Source organism: Scheffersomyces coipomensis (assembly GCF_036884675.1).
Source record: "Scheffersomyces coipomensis strain NRRL Y-17651 chromosome Unknown DFJ63scaffold_5, whole genome shotgun sequence".
NCBI lineage: Eukaryota > Fungi > Ascomycota > Pichiomycetes > Serinales > Debaryomycetaceae > Scheffersomyces > Scheffersomyces coipomensis.
In genome coordinates this window covers 506,117-524,908 of record NW_027042896.1, presented here as the reverse complement: position 1 = coordinate 524,908, position 18,792 = coordinate 506,117, and the positions used below count along the sequence as shown (strand labels likewise).

The following is an 18,792-nucleotide window of genomic DNA, read 5'->3' as shown; positions in this document are numbered from 1 at the left end:
GACTTTAATGATAATTCAATCTATAATTGTGGATTATCATATGCTGCATCTCCAAAATCGGATTCTCAAATCATTAAAATCCCAAAATTATTATTGATAGTTAGTTTATTAAGTGTTATTTTGTCATTAATCTAAAAAGATTAGGAAAGCTACTTTGATCTTGTTGGGACAAGGAATAATGTTAAAATAATGTTATGTGTTTAATTAAATGATATTAGTAAAATGCTAGAGAATCCAGTATTTACAATTACACCTAAACAGCTGTGATTACTCTCTACACCTACAATTTTAATATAATCGAATTAATAAATAATTACTTTAAAGCAACCCTATATATTAAAAAATAACTATATAAAGGAAATATTATTATTATTATTATTATTATTCTCCTACTTTTTCTTATATACCCAATTTTACATTACTTCAATTCCGGGGAAATAATGGTACTTGATCCATATCAACATCTTCATCATCATTAATATCAGGAATTATAGGATCTTCATTAGGAAATACAGCTTGTTGTTCGATTTGTGGAGCATTTTCAGGATTTCGATCATTATTACCTCGTCTACCGGCTCTACCAACTTGTCCTGGTGCAAGTATTGCTGGTGGAGGTGGTGCTGCTGCACCACCTACTCTTTGACCTTGTTGACGTTGTTGAGCCTGTTGTTGTTGAGCTTGTTGAAAAGCAAATACTCGTTGTTGATGACGATTCAATATTAATCTTTGGAAATGTTCTTGAATTTCTTCAGGATTCATATTACCTTCATTTAATTCTCGAAATAATTCACGATTTAAATCAAATATAGGTTGGATTCCAATATCTTCTAATCCTAAACCTTCAGCTCTTCTATCCCATGCATTTCTACCACCTCCATTATTATTATCATTATTATCATCAATTTCAACATCTCCATCATCATCATTATTATTATTATTATTGTTGTTGTTATTATTATTGATGTTATTATTATTCATCAATCTTCTTCTTTGATCAAGAAATAATGCATGAATATCACCTTGTTCAATCAGATAAGCTTGTTCTTCCATAACTTGAAATAAATAATTTCTTAATTGATTAACTCCATGACCTGAAAATACACAAAATGAACTTTTTTGAGCTTCATTAAAATCAGGAGGAGGATCTCGACAATATTGAGTTATTTCTCTTCTTAAAAATGAACTTATACCTGTTAATGATAAATGAGTTAATTTTGGACAACTTTTTAATAATGCATAAATTGGTCCAATGGTTAAATTGGTACAATATGATAAATGAACTCTTTCTAAACAATCTTGATCTCCCCGACGTCTGACTAATTCTAATATACCTCCATCAGTTATTAAACTGCATTTAACTAATCCAATTCTTCTTAATTTTGGTAAATTTGCTAATTCAATTAATGTCCAATCTGTTAATTGAGTACAACATGCTAAATCAATATATTGAATTCTATGACATGATCTTACCAATGCTGCCACTCCAAAATCAGTTATTAAACCACAATGACCTAAATGAATATAATGTAAACTTCGACCTAATTGACTTAAAGCTCTTAATGATGCATCAGTTATTTGCATACATTTTGATAATACCACATTTCTTAATCTTGGAGCACAAATAACTAATTTTTCCACTAATTTATCAGTTATAGCATTACAACCAGTTATATCAATAATTCTTAATTTTTCTAAATAATATCTTGATGGTAATAATTCAAATAATTTATCAGTTATACCTGCTGCATTACTTATTCTAAATTCTCTTAATTGAGATAAATCATTAAAAATATTTTTTAAATATAAATCACTAACATTTGGACAATTATGTAAATCAATTTCCACTAAAGATTTACAATTTTCATACATAGCTGATATACATTGATCAGTTATATTTTCACTATTATTAAATTTAATTCTTTTTAACATTGGACAAGAATTTAATAATCGAATTATTGAAGCTTCACAAACATTACCACAACCAGGAGCATATAAACCTTGTAATCTTAAACAATTCTCAGCTAATGCATCTATTATACTATCATGAATATCAGTTACACCTGTTAAATCAATTGATTGTAATTTTTCACAATTTTTTAAAACTTGAGTAATTGGTTTTCGAGTTAATTTTGTACAATTAACTAAAGTTAATCTTTCAAGTTTTGGACAACCAACAAATAATGATAATAAATCATCATCAACTAATTTAGTCATAAATGATAAATTTAATCTTTTAATATATTGACGATAATCCCAATGAGTTTTTTCTTTTGGAATTTCCATAACTTCTTTAATTTTTTTAAATGATAAATCATTTTGCATATTTGGTCTAAACCAAAGAATTTCAATAATTAAATCAGCAAATTCTCTACAAACTGTTAATAAAGCATATAATTCTTTTCTATCCAAATTATGAAATATTTGTAATAAAATTTCGGTGGGTAATCTTATAAGTGAATTTTTTTGAATTTCTTGATATTGATAATTTATAAAATGATTATTATCATTCTTATGAGATGGAGGGGAAGGGGGTATTTGATTAATGGAATTATTAGCTTCTGATAGCCTTCGATCAGTTATTATAGAATCTCTTAATTCTTTAAAATTATTTGAATCATTATCCATTATAAAATCAGCTTCATATCGTGAGACTGTATTTGAATTTGCTCTGGTAGTAGCTTCTCTATTTCCTGTTGGATCTTCTTCAACACTATTAGGTGAACTCATTGTATGTGAAAGTGAATGCTGATATTAAATAAATTCATAAAACCTCCTTAATGAATTGGAATTAGGCAACAAGGGTAGTTAATGAGGAAAAGAATGAGTTAATAAATAAATAAAACCAATGATGAAAAGGATGGATGACTTGATTTATATAGTAATGCAATGATGAGGGAGGGAGGGAGTGAGGGAAGGAACAATATAATCGACAAGCTTTAAAAAGGATTAATGAATGAGGAGAAAGAAATTAACTTGATGAATTGAATAGAATGAAATGGAATGATATTACTCTTATTAGTAATCAATAATAATAACAGTAACTTGCCTGTTTGTTTCGGTTAACGGGTTGTGAATGGGAGTTGGCAACACTCAGAATTATTAAACGCGATAACAAATCAAGATATAAGTTGACGTAAAGAAGGGGTAAGATCAATAACAATCAAAGGGTTGATGGATGATAACTAGACGTATTGAATCAATTGATTGATTGATTGTGTAATAAGCCCTTTTAAAATGAATGATGATCAAACTGTTAAGGTTCTCCACTAAATTCAGAATTATGACGGTCACTCTCCAAAGTGATATAATTAAGCTCAGATTAACAATGTAAACTGACGATATGCTGATGGAATGGATTGATGGTTGGTTGGGTTCTCTTCACTGGATGCTATGGTATGATGAGATGCAACAGACTATAGTATAATCTGATGGATTGATTGAATTGAATTGATTGATCCAAGATTGATTTGAAGTTGAAGTCAGTTTTGGATTTGTTATTTTTGTTTCATGTCTTTTTTTTTGGTGGTGGTGATTTCATTTCACGCCATCAACCAAAAAAAAAAGAAACTAAAAAAACTCCACCAGAAATTCACCATACAAAGTGGACACTTTTATGGTGTAAGTTTATGATAATTTTATAGTTATTCGTAAGTTGGAGAAGAGGATAATGACTACAGATGATGGTAAATCCAACAACTTATATCATATTAAGAGGAATACTCATAAAACTATTTAAATATATCTATTATGACCTTAAATCAAAAAAGGGGTCTTTTAAACTATTGCAAAAGCTTAAATTAAGTTAACCCATAGTTAGTTAAACTATAGTTCTTTTTAAATTTATAATGTAGACTGAAACTGGGAGGCATACTTAGAAATTTTCACTTACGATGGTTTACTATGTTGGAATATACAACTAGCATTATTATAACAATGGAAAGCAAGTTTAAGTAAGTTATAAATCAGTGCTACCATATTTTATGTCGTAAACTTATTTTGTCATGTCATAAATTTTCTGTTTTGTCGAATTTAATTTGCGACATCAAAAATGACAAAGCCAAATTCTATTAAAGAGAAAGAAAAATTTACAACACAACATACAAACAGCTGCCAATTGATATAACTACATCTTACCAAGCAATTCAATTACGATTCAAAAGGATGTCTCTAACATTGGCGAGATATATCCAGATCTTCGATCAAGCCGTCAAGAATGAAGATTCCCAGGCATTGTTGAATTGTGTTAGTATTCATCCTATAAGTCAAGATGGACCTCAACAATCTGAATTTAATGAACCAAATGATTTTGATTTATATTATATTGATGAGAAATTCCGACCTGTGATACGAAGTCATTTGAAATTAATGAAATCAGTATATAAACAGAAGAATATCGAAACTTCATTTCAAGATTTGAATGAATTGGTTAATCATATGATTCGAGCTGGTGATCAACAAACTAACTGGATCAATCGTCCTTTAATTAAGATTATGAATGAATTGATTGCGGTTTATAAAATCAAACAACAGAAATATCCTGAAGATATGAGTAGTTTTGAATTCCAAGATGAATTGGGTGAAAGTAGTATTAATGGATATGATAAAACTTCAAGTTTAGAACAATTAGCTAATACGATTAATAAAGGGTTTAAATTATCTTTAAATGATAAGAATTTAGAATTATCAAAAAGTAAACGAATTGATATTTATTATTTATTAGCTAATTTAATTCGAATTTATTTTAAAATGAATAAATTAGAATTAGCAAAATCATTAGAGAAAGCTTTATTAGGAGCAAGATTTCAATTACCAAATCCAACTACCACCATTATAAATAAAAAATATTCTATTATTTATCTTTATTATAGTTCATTATTATTACTTGATGAAGGAGAATTTTTAAAATCAGAACAAAAATTAATTACTTGTTATCAAATCTTAACTAATTATAGTGACAATATCAATTTAAATTTAAATCAATTAAAGAAGATTTTATTATTATTATTACCATTAAGGTTATATAATCATGGAAAGTATCCTAAGACAGATAGTGATATTTGGGAAAGATTTCCTGATTTAAACCTTATTTATAAACAAAATTTATTTAAAAGTATCATTGAAGGGAATATTTATCAATTTAATCAATCAATTTCCAAATTTGAAACTATTTTCTTAAATCATCATCTTTATTTATTAATTGAATTATTAAGACAACAATGTTATTTAAATTTATTTCGGAAAACTTATAAAATCATTGAATTAGAAAGTAATGAAAGTGAAGATACTACCAAACAATCTCAACCTCATATAGTTCCCATTAATGCCTTTCAATTAGCTTATGAATATTCATTGAATTCGCAATCAGAAAAACAACAACAACTTCAAGATCAACCTCGTATATTTCAAACAAGCTTAGATGAAATTGAATGTTTATTAGCTACGTTGATTACAAATGGGAAAGTAAAGGGATATCTTTCTCATAGCAATAGATGTATAGTATTATCGAAGAATAATCCCTTCCCAAGATAGCCACCCCATCAGTGTATATATATCCATATAGAATTGATAGAAATATCAAAAAAAGTAATGAATAAAATGACATAGAGAATTAAAAGTTAGTACTAGTAATCTGGTTGTAAAGAGGTTTGAAATATCGGCAATAACTCGAATCATGAGCCATGAAATTACCGGGATATCATCCATTATAATGTTTGCTTTGCAACAAAGTATAAACTACGGTAAAGGTGGGATATGTCTCGAAGAATCCAATTTTTTTGATATGACAGGTTTTTTTATTTAAGTATGAGAGGTGTGGAAGAGTGAAAAGTGAAAAATTTAAAGGCTATGGAAGCCAATTTGATAGTAAATAGAAGGAATAAGCCAACTAATAAACTTATTAGTTAACTGCGGTATTTTCCAACTTAATAATTAGTTCATACATACATACTACATACTAAAAATAGAATAATAATAAAATTTGAGTTATTAATAAAATGTATTTTAAGCCTATGGATTAATTAGTGGCTATAGTAGTTAAGAGATGAAAAATAGGAGGTCGAATCGGTAAAGAAGACACGACCTTTTTTTTATTTAATTTTTGACGACCATAAGATGACGACATTTCGTTGGAAAAGGTGGACGACATGGGATACATGATGCGACATGCACTAGTTATTGCAGTGGGGATGTTTCGTTGATAAACATCCATGACTCTGTCTCATCAAAAGAAGACAGTTTTACAACACTGTCTGGATATTTTACAACAGCAGCACAATTTCACCAAAATTTACAACAACAACATCAACATCAACCACTCCAACTTTGATTCAATTATATACTAGTATAGACTCTATCATCCTACCATCAATCATCAGCAGGACATCTCTTCCAATTCCATAATTGTATTACTAGAAGTGAAGAATTTTGTCTTCCATTCCATTCAAATCATCCACATCATTTTATTTTCAAAGATTCAATTTCATTCATTCATTTGATCGTCAATATCAACGTCAACGTCAACTTATATTTGTATTTTGTTTCATTCGATTGTATTTCTTAATAGTATTCTATATCATATACCATTTTCACTCAATCAATCCTCATTTCTCCTATTCTTACCCTTACTTCCCCCCCTCCACCTACTGTCTTCCCCATACTCAAATTCTCACAATCCAACAACCAACGAACCAACCAACACCACTTTTTGCATATTATCCTTCCACCCCTTTTTTTTATCGCATTATCATAGAATCACAGAAGATGAATAATCCAACTAATAACTTTACCAATCCATCTTCTCCCGCTATATCAATCACTTCAGCTTCAAACAGTAGTAATAATAGTAATAACAATAATAATCATCCATTCAAATCAAGAAGTAGAGCAGGAACTTTACCTTCCTCATTCATAAACACTCCTACTAAGAATATCACTCCTTTACAAAATATACCATCATCATCAATTAATGCACCCATTTCAATCTCAAATTCAAATTCTCCTTTGGTTACCAGTAATCAAAATTATGAAGGCTTAAATTTACCAAATACTATGGATTCAATCTCTTTAGGGATTTCGCCATCTCCTTCATCCCATGCTATTGATATTCCCAATGTAAATAATAATTCCATCCTTTCAAATGTAAATACCTCCAATAATACAACTTCTATAAATCCAAATTTTTCAATTCCAAATACTAATTCAAGAAGAATGAGATCAGGTTCGTTGTTTTCAACAAATTCAATCTGGAATGATGATAATTTATCCGTTCATTCTTCTTCTCAACATAGTACTGGGTTATTGGATACTACAAGTTTACATTCATTTGATAATAATTTAATTGTTCCTACTATAACTGGTGGTTCAAATTCTACTTCAAATAATAATAATAACACTGCTACTACACCTACTAATATCAATCCTCCACCGATTACAAATGGTTCATCTACGGCTTATTTAAGTCCAATTATCTCAGCTCAAAATTCAACCTTGACTACTAATGGATCTATGAATACTTCAAATACAGCTTATTCTTCAGCTCCAAGAAATAGATCGTATACTACCACTGCAACTATTCCAAATTTAAATCTTTTACCAATTTCAAATTATATTAATGAATCTCCTCAACTTTCATCAAATAGTAATAATAACACCACTAGTAATGGAAATGGAAATGGGAATGGTATTAATAGATCACCTTTTATGGGTGGTGTTTCATCAAAGACTAATGATATGAATTTCTTATTGGATAATTTAATGCTTAATCAACCGACTCCTACTTCAAGTGCAGCTTCAAATAATCCAAGACATAGATCTCAAACTTATTCAGGTTCAACTCCAAGTATTCCTGAATCAAGTTTAAATCAATCTCATCTGAATATGTATGCCAACCAACAACAACAACCTCAACAACAACAACAACAATATCTTTCTCAACAGCAATACCAACAACAGCCGCAACAGCCGCAACAACAACAACAACAACAACAACAACAACAACAACAGTTTCAACAACCTCAAGATATACACTATGATCAACAACCTGTCTTGTTGGATGATTTTGATTTCTCCCAAATCATCGTTAATACCAATTTTGAAAATCCAAATCTCGGACCTACGAAATTCTTATTGATTGATAATTTACCATCCTTCATTGATTCTATAAAGCTTTGGAATATTTTAAATAATTCAATGAATGCGAATCAACGTTCATCTTTGGGGAATATTAGAAGTGTAAGAATTGCCAGTACTACTAATTCCAAACATGCTTTAATTGAATGTGGGAATATTGATATTTCCATGAGATTAAAAGCTAGTTTTACTCATTTGGAAATCGTCCCTGGCATTATCTTATATGTTGCATTTGCAAAGATTATTGAAGAAAACGATAATACTAATGTGGTGAGTGCTGGTGGTGATGGATCTAATGCTACTTCTGTAATTACTCCTACTTCAGGAAATGAAACTAATAGTGGGATTTCGAATGGTGTTAGTTCAGGAACTAAATCAAATATCATTGTAAATGATTCAATTAAACCTTCACCAACTGATCTTTTATCAATTCAACAAAATTTAATGAAATCAATTACGAAATTAACTAGCAAATCAAATTATGTTGATATTAATAAAATCATCTCCATTATAAATAAATCATTATCTTATCCTCGAGAAAATTATCAAAATAATTTCGGACCTTTACCTGATCCAATTCCATTGAGACAATTCGATTCACCAAAATTAAGAGAATTAAGAAAAATTTTAGAAAATAATGAAAATGCCTTAAATAATACTAATCGTTCACCATCTCCAAGACCATCTCCAATCACCAATAATAATGGCGGTAATAGTTCAAATGATGATGGTGAAGGTGATGAAGATTCATTAGAAAATTCAAATAAAATCTTATCCCAATTTGAATTAGAAGAACTTTGTCTTGCCATGTTGGATGAATTACCCGAATTATGTTATGATTATTTAGGTAATACCATTGTTCAAAAATTATTTTCTCTTGTCGAATCTCCTTTAATTAGATTAATGATGGTTAAAGAAATTGCACCATTTTTAACTCAATTAAGTATTCATAAAAATGGTACTTGGGCCATTCAAAAAATCATTAATGTATGTCAACAAGATGATTTACAACAAAAGTATCTTATTGGCGCTAGTTTAAAACCATATGCCGTTAAATTATTCAATGATCAATTTGGGAATTATGTTTTACAAGGATGTACCAAATTTGGATCACCATTTAATGACTTTATATTTGAAGTTATGTTAGACAATTTTATGGAAATTAGTTTTGGAAGATTTGGAGCTAGAAGTATTCGGACTATACTTGAAACTGCTAATGATAATAATTTCATTACTAATGAACAAATTGTTTTGGTAGCTTCTTTAGTGGTTGAATTTGCTAATGAATTGGTGATTAATAATAATGGTTCATTATTGATTACGTGGTTTTTAGATACATTCAATGATAAAGGTGCAACTATTGATGATCGTTATCTGTTATTAACCAATAAATTCTTACCTAATTTAGAAGCATTATGTACTCATAAATTAGCCAATTTAACTATATTGAAAATCTTGAATAATAGAGCTGATTTAAATCTGAAACAATTGATTATGGATACTATCTTTGATAAATTTCAAGACCATGAATTTGATCAACATGATGATAATAATAATAATGGTGGAGAAAAATCAAAACTTTTAGAATTAATCTTGATGGAAAATCATGAACATTCAGCTGGTCCATTGTTTATATATAAGATTTTAACTAATCCTTTCTTATTAACTTTGAATGATGGTGAATCATCAGATAGTAATTTGAATGCTAAATATCAACAATTCATCGTATCTCAAATCAGAAGAATTCTTTTGGAATTGAATATTACTAATTTCCAACCTTATAAGAAATTAATGGATGAAGTTGGATTATCATCAAGTAGATTAAATCGTTCGAATTCATCAAATGGTAGAAGAAAGAGAAATCCAAATGGTGGTGGTAGATCCCAACAACATAATAATAATAATAGCAATCAACATCATAACCATCAACAGCAACAGCAGCAACAACAACAACAACAATATGGTCAGCAGAAGAATATTATGGATCATAGTCAACCTATCATGGGTGCTTATGGTGTTCCTCAATATTACATGACACCTCAATCATATCAACCACAACAACAACAATCACAGCCACCTCAACAACAGCAACAACCACAACAACAAGGTGGATATTCCATGATGATGGCTAACCAATATATGATGAACCCACAAGGTAATTATCAAGGTAATCAACCCCAATTGTATCAACCTCAAAGTCAATATCAATATCAGCAAGATGTGTATCCCCAACAAATGCAACAGCAACAGCAACAACAATTCCAACAACAGCAACAACAACAGCAACAACAACAGGATATGGCTGTGATGCAACAATTGGAGCAATTGTCGTTAAGTTCCGCTGCCTTAGGGTATAATTCTAATCCTGGAACTCCAGGTGGATCCTCTGGTCAAAATCAAAAGAGTCTGTTTTTCTAGACATGCATTCATGATTTAAGTTTCTATTACCATTACTTTTTATTTATTACTATTTATACTACATTGAATCGAATCATTCCATTGACTGAGTTAAGTTATGATTATTATCTCATGGTTTCTGATGGGGTTTGGTTTGATTAATTGATCATTCTTATATCTTCTTCTTCTTCTTCTTCTTCTTCTTCTTTTTTTTTTATTACTATTGTATGACTCTGTATTTACAAAAAATCTCTTACACTAACACTCACAATCACACTTCTATACATCATAAGTTATAATGTTTAATAAAGTAATATCTATCAATACTATCTGTATATAATTTGTAGTAGCCTGTTTAAAGTTGAAAAATTTTCGGTGTGCGGTGAACCAAAAAAAAATGAGAAATCATCAAAACTTTTCAAAACTTCATCCATCAATCAATTAGTTAACAGTCCTTATTAATCATCATCAAGTTCATATCTTTGTGAGATTATCCAAGTATCAGGCATAGTATTAGTATCATACGTAAATGCTATCTTAATCGTTCCTTCCCCTCCATTCAATCAATTCAAATCAGACTTATTCCCTTCCCAGTCCCCCACCCAATAGTAATAATAATTCAATCAAGATGTCATTTATAAATATATGTCGTGATAATACCGATCCATTTTATCGTTATAAGATGCCTGCCCTTCAATCGAAGACTGAAGGTAGAGGTAATGGTATCAAGACTTTAATTTCCAATTTAAGTGAAGTTGCTCGTGCTTTAGGTAGACCACCAGCTTACGTCATTAAATATTTTGGTTATGAATTAGGTACTCAAACTTCAATGGATGATGCTGCCGATCGTTATTTAGTCAATGGTGCTCATGATACCAATGAATTACAAGATTCTCTTGATGGGTTCATTAATAAATTTGTTCTTTGTGCTTCTTGTAAAAATCCAGAAACTGAAATTGAAGTTAAAGGTAAAGATAATTTAGAAAGAGATTGTAAAGCTTGTGGTAAGATTTCTCCTATTGAACCAAAACATAAATTATATTCTTATATTGTTAAGAATCCTCCAACTTCAAAGAAAGGTAAAAAAGCTGCTACTGCTACTGCTAATGTTGTTGGTGGAGGTAAATCTATTTCTGATATTGCTCAAGATTCCTCTAACGGTGATGCTTCTGCTGCTCAAACCAATGGTGGTGATGAAGATGATGATATCTTAGCTAAGAAATTTAATCAAGAAGCTGCTCAATTAGAAACTGTGGTGGTTAAAGATGAAGATTGGTCCGTTGATATGTCTGAAGAAGCAATTGCTGCTAGAGCCAGAGAATTAGAAGGTTTAAACTTAAATGAAACTGAATCTAAAGTTAATGAATTAGGTGAATGGTTATTAAAAGAATCAGAAGATTCCAAAGAAGATTTACCAACTGATGTTGATATATATAAGAGAATTTCAGAATTAGAAATCATTGATCAACCTGAAACTGTTCAAGTTTTAGCTCAAGTATTATTTGATGATGAAATTGCTACTCAAATCGAACCTCATGCTGGTTTATTATCTAAATTAATCAATGGTGATGAAGAATTTGAAAAAGCTTTCTTAGGAGGTTTAGAAAGATTCTTTGGTTTAGAACAACCAGAATTAATTCCAAGAATCCCAGCTGTTTTACATATCTTATATGATAAAGAAGTTATTAGTGAAGAAACTATTATCGCTTGGGGTAGTAAAGTATCAAAGAAATATGTTGCTAAAGATATTTCTAAAAAGGTTCGTAAAGCAGCTAAACCTTTTGTTAAATGGTTACAAGAAGCTGATGAAGAAAGTGACGAAGAATAGATGTCTTTCACTATTTGTCTTTTATATATATATTAATTAATTGTGTTCATTTTTAAGTTTCATACATATATACCTCTATAAGTAATAATGTAAATATTTTCAAGTTTAAACGTTTCAGAATCTGTAAATTATATGTATTTATTTATTATACAGTCATATTTATATATGTTACATAAAAGAGTTATTTCATCTTTGAGGAGGTGGTGGAGGTGGAGGTGGACCACCATTAAAATTTTGATATTGAGCAATGGGTTTACCATTTGGTGGAGGTTGGAAATTTGGTGGCATTGGCATTCCCTGTGGCATATTCATATTCATTCCAGGTGGCATACTAGGCATACCCGGTGGCATGTTGGGCATACCAGGTGGCATATTTGGCATATTAGGGAAATTACCCATTGGCATACCTGGCATGAACCCTTGTGGCATCATTCCCATTGGTGGCATTCCAGGTGGCATATTAGGCATACCTGGTGGCATATTCATATTCATACCTGGTGGCATTGGTGCACCAGTTGGAAGAGGTGGATTACCTGATGCCATCATTTGAGCCATGATAGTTTCTGGTTTGAACTCTCCTCTTGTTTTATCTTGTTTGAAACAATATGCAATCCAACTAAATTCATTAAATCCATAATTGAAATAATCTGATATATCAACCCCAGGAGCTCTCCATGGTTTTTCCTTTAATGTTTCAAGATCAAGTTGTGTTATAGGCTTACCTTCATATTCACCAATGGCATTAATATCTATGGCACTTTTACTTTCACCTTGATTATTCGCCACTATAGTTGTGGTCGTAGATTTGCTTTGTTCACCATCAATATCAACCAAGGCATCAACAGTATCATTATTCGTACTAGCAAGGGCTGTACTGGGTTTTTCTTCACCAATGATAATATCTATATCGTCTTCTGAATCTTCATCACTATCATCTTCCACGTCATCGTCCTCTTCCTCTTCATCCTCTTCTGCAACTATATCCTTTTGATCTTTGCTTTGCTCCACTTCATCAATTTCAATATCATCTCCCTCTAACTTAACATTGCTCTCCTTTTTTACATTGGGGACTTTTGCACTTTCATCATCAGAACCATAAAGATAGGCATCATCTTCGTCGTCTGATATATTAGCCATCTCTATCGTTGTCTGTTAATAGATATAATTTGTATATATAATATCACTATAATATCTTCATATTGAAAAAACCTCAACCTCAAAAAAAAAAGTACTCCATCCATACATGCAGGAAATTGTTCGCCCAATTCCAATTTATTATGGTTGCAAATAATGATACTATCCCTTTGAACAGAGTTGATTACAGGTTAACTTTTTATAATACATGAATAAATTAACAATTAAATAGATATATATATAGATATAGATATATGTGTAATGTACAGAGAAGTCAATCACGAATTTATAAAATCATAGAAGAACGAGAACTTATAACTTCATTTTGAGGTTTTTGATCTTCTTGTTGAAGTTGTTGTGGAGCATTAACATATCCTGCTTCTTGTAACATCAACTTAACCCAAGGTTGACGACGGAACTTATTTCTATGAGTGATCTTTTCAAAGATTGAAATCCATTGCATTTTTTCGGATTTATTTGGAGCTCCAAAATCAATAATTTCTCCATTAGCAAATCTAATTTTAAAAGCATGTTCAACTAATAAAACATCACTGAAATTTCTATAATTTGTTGATGAATTCTTAATGTTTTCTTTATCAACATAAATAACTTCAACAATCTTAGCTAAATTAATCTTAGCTCTTGTCTTATGAGAAAATTCACTATGAGCAATTAATGAAGTACCATATAATTTAAAGAATCTCTTCTTCCAAATCTCACAATCTCCTCCTTCTTGATGTAAATAACCTTCATGAGTTAAATTAAATTCTTGACCTAATTCATGAACTCCTTCATAGGCAGATTTAATACTGGTTGGTAATACTTCCCTAGCATCAACTCTAGGAACAAATAACATTTTAACTTCTAATTGACCAATTCTATAAGCTTTACCTTTAGTAAGTTCTTTGGTAGTTGGATCAATATATTTATCCCATTCATTAAAACAATTCAAATTAAAATTAAGCGCTTTACCAGTAATTTTATCTTCAAATTGTTCTAAATCAATATAACATCTACCAAATGAACCATCTTGAGCAAATTTATGTTCCCAACTATCTTTAACTTCAAATGGAACAAATTTAGTAACAGTAACAATATCTTTTGATCCAAACATTCTACCTAACTTATTCTTTGATTTAACAACTTTCCTTTCATGCACTTCTTTTAATCCACCTCTTGGTTTTTCATAATTCATTTTCATAGTTAATATAAACGCTAATGATTCACCAACCGTTAATTCAAATTCTTTTCCAATTAAAACATTATTAGATTCTAATTTATAATTTGGAGTCTTGATACAATGAACTCCATTATCTAAAGTGATAGATAATTCAGCATTATGTTTATCAAGATCAGGTAAATTAATATTCTTTAAGCCAATAACTCTAAAGAATAATTTCCCTCTTTCAGTAAATTGAAGTTCTTTTGGTTCTGTTTCTTGAACATCATTAACATCAGGATTAATATCAATATTAGATTCATCTTGAGAATGATCAAGTTGTTGTTGTTCTTCCTTTAAAGTTCTATATTCATGATTACCACCAAAATTCAATAAGGTAGCAGATGAAGTACCAGAAGGACGGGAACTATTGGTGAAAGCAGAAGGTACAGAAACTGTACTTGGTTTATGTTGTTCATCATCATTTTCTTCAGCTATAGAATCTTTACGAGGAGAATTCTCACCTCTTAATTTACTATTAATAATTTCATCCCCACTAAATGAAACTTGAGGTTTATGAGTTTTCTTAGGTGAAGCAGGAATAATTGCTCCGGTAACTTTGTCACCTTGTTTAACTAATTTCATAGGTGATCCAATTTTAATAGGAGATTTCTTTGGAGTGGTTGGAAGTTGAATATTAATAGGAGATTCATTTGGTAATAAATGCTTTTGGAGTTGAACATCATCAATAGTATCATCGACATTTAAATCAATATCTGCTTTTGGAGGAGTCTTAAAAATATTTGAATTTGGGGAATTAATTAATTCAGGATCTGGTTCAGGGAATGCTAAATCCACTGAAGGTTGTTGAATTCCTCCTGTCTTATTACCATTATTGAATATCTGATAATCTTTAAAGAATTGATCCTTTGATAATAATGCATTTGGAGCTTGTAATAATTCTCCTGCTAAATGAGGTAATATAGCAAATTTTAAACTTGGACTTGATTCAGGTGAAACATTATGAATCGAAGCTTGTTGTTGTAATTCATCATATTTATCATTAGGTTCATTGACGATAGAATTCTTTTTAATATTAAGACCTCTTAATTTAACTTTAGCATATTCATCTTGAGTGATAACTCTCTTAGTACTAAGAATTCGTTTAACATCTTCACGATCCATACTTGGTAAAGTTTTCATACCAGAACTTTTGATAGTTGGTTTTTTAACAATGGTATCAGCAAAGATATCATCATTATAAAAATCACGAGGAGATAATACTGAATTTGATCTTTTAATTTCAAATGATGGAACTTTAAATTTCGATTTTGGTATAGAAGAACTTCTATTATTAATATTATCATTACTTAAAGGTTGTAACAGTTTGAAAACAGTTGGTTGATGTTGAATTGATGCAGTGGCTGAAATAACTGAAATTGAATTTCTCAAGAATTTTCGTTTAATGGAATTTGTATGGGCGTTGGTGCTGGAATTAGTGTTGGAATTTGGTGCAGGTGGTTCTATCACATTTGGATCATTATCAATATTACTTAAGACATTTTTTGTACTTAATGGAGAAAAGCTTCTTCTATTATTAGCCATATTAGAATAATTATTATTTGAAGTATTTCTTAAGAAATTAAAATGATTTTCAAATCCTGAATCTTCAGATAATTCAGGTAAGAATCCTGAAACTTGTAATTCTTCAAATTCAGGATTAACAACTTTACGAGTTATAACATTAACTTCCTTAAATTTCTTTTGTTGTAAACTTAATGGAATCTTTGGAACTTGTGGTTGAATTGTATGTGACTGAGATTCAGGAGTTATAATAGTTTCCTTATTATCTAAAACTTTAAAGAATTCACCAGTTCTTGGATTTTTCTTTTGTCTTTCTTGTAAATGCCATATAGAAAGGAAATCGCTTGCCTTTTTATCTGATTCATGTTCAGCAGATAATGATTCTTCAAATGAATCTTTATCAGAACCTACATTCCTGGTAATTTCATCAAATGAGGAATAATTATGAGTCTCAACCGGTGGTAAAGTTAATTCTTCTGGTGGAGCTATATTGGACGAATTTGCTAATACATTTTCTTCAGTATGTTCATGTTGTGAATCTTGGGGTTGTTCTTGTTCAACTTCTTCTTGTTGTTGTTCTTCATCTTCAATTCTTGAAGGAGCTAAGGTCTTCGAAATTAAATCATCAGATGCATCTTCAAATGGTTGAGAAGTAGCAGAAACATTAGGTGATAAATCAACATTAAGTATTGGTTGATTTAATTGAATTTCCTTATCTTCTGATGGGGCTTGACTAATATCATTAATAGTAGTGGTGAACCCATTTTCATCATTATCTTCTTTATCACCATCTTGACTATCTTCTAATTTCCATTGACTATCCATATGAAATCTAATTGACATTTTAGTAGAATCACGAGATGACAATTCGCTATCTTCATCAGTTTCATTGGTAGGAGTTTCAATTTGATCAATCAATGGTCTTATAATTGGAGTCATGGATGATGGTGATACTAATCTTGGAGAATTACTTGATCTACCCACATCAGATACAGTTTCAAATTTGGCTGTAAAGATACTACTTTCTTCTTGTTTAATTTCTTCAAGGGAAACATCTTCATCTTGATCTTGTTCTTGTTTGATTAATTTTTGTTCATCTTCATCCTCTTCTTTAATATGAATATCATCTTCAGATTCATCTTTGACTTTTATATCTTGTAAGGTAGGTTTTGAAATTGAAGTTGTAGTTTCATTAATTTCTTTAGATTCAATTTGATCAAGATTAGATTGAGAAGCACTCTTTAATAAATTCATAATTGATTGTTCTGTTGAATTATTATAAGAATTATCAAATGTATCGGCAGCTTCTTTATTGAAAGCAGTTGAAGGCTTTTTCATAATTAATCCATCATGTTCATCATCATCTTCTTCTTCTGGTTGAGGTACTAATTGTTCAACTATTTCATCACTAAACCCTTTAATTCCATCATTCAATTGTATACCATTATTACCAGATTGAGATAAATTTGGCATAGAATCTAATACACGATTATCATCTCTTAAAGATTGTAAACTTGATTGAGAAGATCCTGAAGATCTTAATTGTACATGATCTGATTTTGATAATGAATTCAATGGATTTTCAAGTTCATCAAGATTATTAGTAGCTAATGATAATGATAAATTAAATATATTTGAAGTAACATTCTTTTTGGCAGCTTCATTTAAATCATCTAAATGAGTATCTAAATCATGTTGATGATCTTGATTATGTTGAAGATCTTGTTGATCTTGATTTTGATGATTTGATAAGAATAAATCTAATTTTTCATTTAAGGAAAGATTACTAAATTTATCATGTTTTAATTTATATTCATTTAAAACTTTTGAATCAATTTCTTTATCATCTTCTTGATTATTTGATATTTGATTGTTATTATTATGATGATTATTTAATAAATTTTCAAATGAATTGTTTACATGAGGAGGTGGAACTGGAGGACGTTCATAAAAATCATCCTCATCTTCTACATCATGAAGATTCAAATTATCATTTAATTTATTCCATTTATGATCGATTGGAGAATCGGCCAATACAGCAGGTGGAGGAGGTTGAAGTTCATTATTGGAAGTATCAGCTGAATTCAATTGATAATGATGAATTTCAGTTGAATTTGTAAATACAACATTTTTCTTGGGTGAATTGATTGGAGTCTTTGAAGTTTTCATAATTGATTTACTTGGAGATGAAGAACCTGGTTTAACTAATTCAACTGTTGATGTCATTGGAGTTACAAATGAGAAATCTTCGGCATCTCCATCAGGATGTTGAATGGTAGTTACCCCGAAATCTCCTGAATCTTCGAAATTTCTTAAAAATGAATCATCATGTTTTGAATTTGAATTTAAATTTGAATTAGTTATAACATTTTTTTCATTTTCACTGGTATAAGTATCTGATGAGTTATTACTACTACTAGTATTTTGAACCAATTCTTTATCCAAAGATCTTGCATTGGGGAAATATAATGGTTTAGTAGGAGAATTAAATATCGAAGATGAATCTCCTGGAGTATTATTATTATTATTATTATTATTGATGATATGAGGATTTATTTCTCTT

At 29.9% G+C, this 18,792-nt stretch overlaps 6 protein-coding genes across 6 annotated transcripts; 3 read left to right on the top strand and 3 right to left on the bottom strand. All coding sequences in view use genetic code 12, as the record gives it.

The window, feature by feature from the left end:
- Positions 1 to 423: 423 nt before the first annotated feature.
- Positions 424 to 3,975, bottom strand: GRR1 (SCF ubiquitin ligase complex subunit; the record flags this gene model as incomplete). The annotated part of the gene is made up of 2 exons (XM_064907498.1): positions 424 to 2,722; positions 3,890 to 3,975. The coding sequence occupies 2 exons, from the start codon at positions 3,973 to 3,975 to the stop codon at positions 424 to 426; spliced, it is 2,385 nt and encodes a 794-aa protein (XP_064760937.1).
- DFJ63DRAFT_185932 (uncharacterized protein) lies at positions 3,902 to 5,954 on the top strand. Its single transcript, XM_064903836.1, has one exon. The coding sequence runs from the start codon at positions 4,162 to 4,164 to the stop codon at positions 5,527 to 5,529; it is 1,368 nt and encodes a 455-aa protein (XP_064760936.1). The 5' UTR covers positions 3,902 to 4,161; the 3' UTR covers positions 5,530 to 5,954.
- Positions 5,955 to 6,759: 805 nt separating this feature from the next.
- DFJ63DRAFT_325733 (uncharacterized protein) lies at positions 6,760 to 10,732 on the top strand (the record flags this gene model as incomplete). Its single annotated transcript, XM_064907602.1, has 2 exons — positions 6,760 to 7,435; positions 7,472 to 10,732. The coding sequence occupies 2 exons, from the start codon at positions 6,760 to 6,762 to the stop codon at positions 10,543 to 10,545; spliced, it is 3,750 nt and encodes a 1,249-aa protein (XP_064760935.1). The 3' UTR covers positions 10,546 to 10,732.
- Positions 10,709 to 12,463, top strand: TIF5 (translation initiation factor eIF5). The gene has a single exon (XM_064907117.1). It carries the CDS (start codon positions 11,153 to 11,155, stop codon positions 12,350 to 12,352), a length of 1,200 nt encoding a protein of 399 aa, XP_064760934.1. The 5' UTR covers positions 10,709 to 11,152; the 3' UTR covers positions 12,353 to 12,463.
- On the bottom strand, positions 12,464 to 13,697 carry DFJ63DRAFT_319831 (cleavage polyadenylation factor subunit). The gene has a single exon (XM_064907116.1). It carries the CDS (start codon positions 13,487 to 13,489, stop codon positions 12,539 to 12,541), a length of 951 nt encoding a protein of 316 aa, XP_064760933.1. The 5' UTR covers positions 13,490 to 13,697; the 3' UTR covers positions 12,464 to 12,538.
- Positions 13,698 to 18,069, bottom strand: INT1 (Int1p). The gene has a single exon (XM_064907115.1). It carries the CDS (start codon positions 17,700 to 17,702, stop codon positions 13,773 to 13,775), a length of 3,930 nt encoding a protein of 1,309 aa, XP_064760932.1. The 5' UTR covers positions 17,703 to 18,069; the 3' UTR covers positions 13,698 to 13,772.
- Between the last annotated feature and the right edge of the window lie 723 nt (positions 18,070 to 18,792).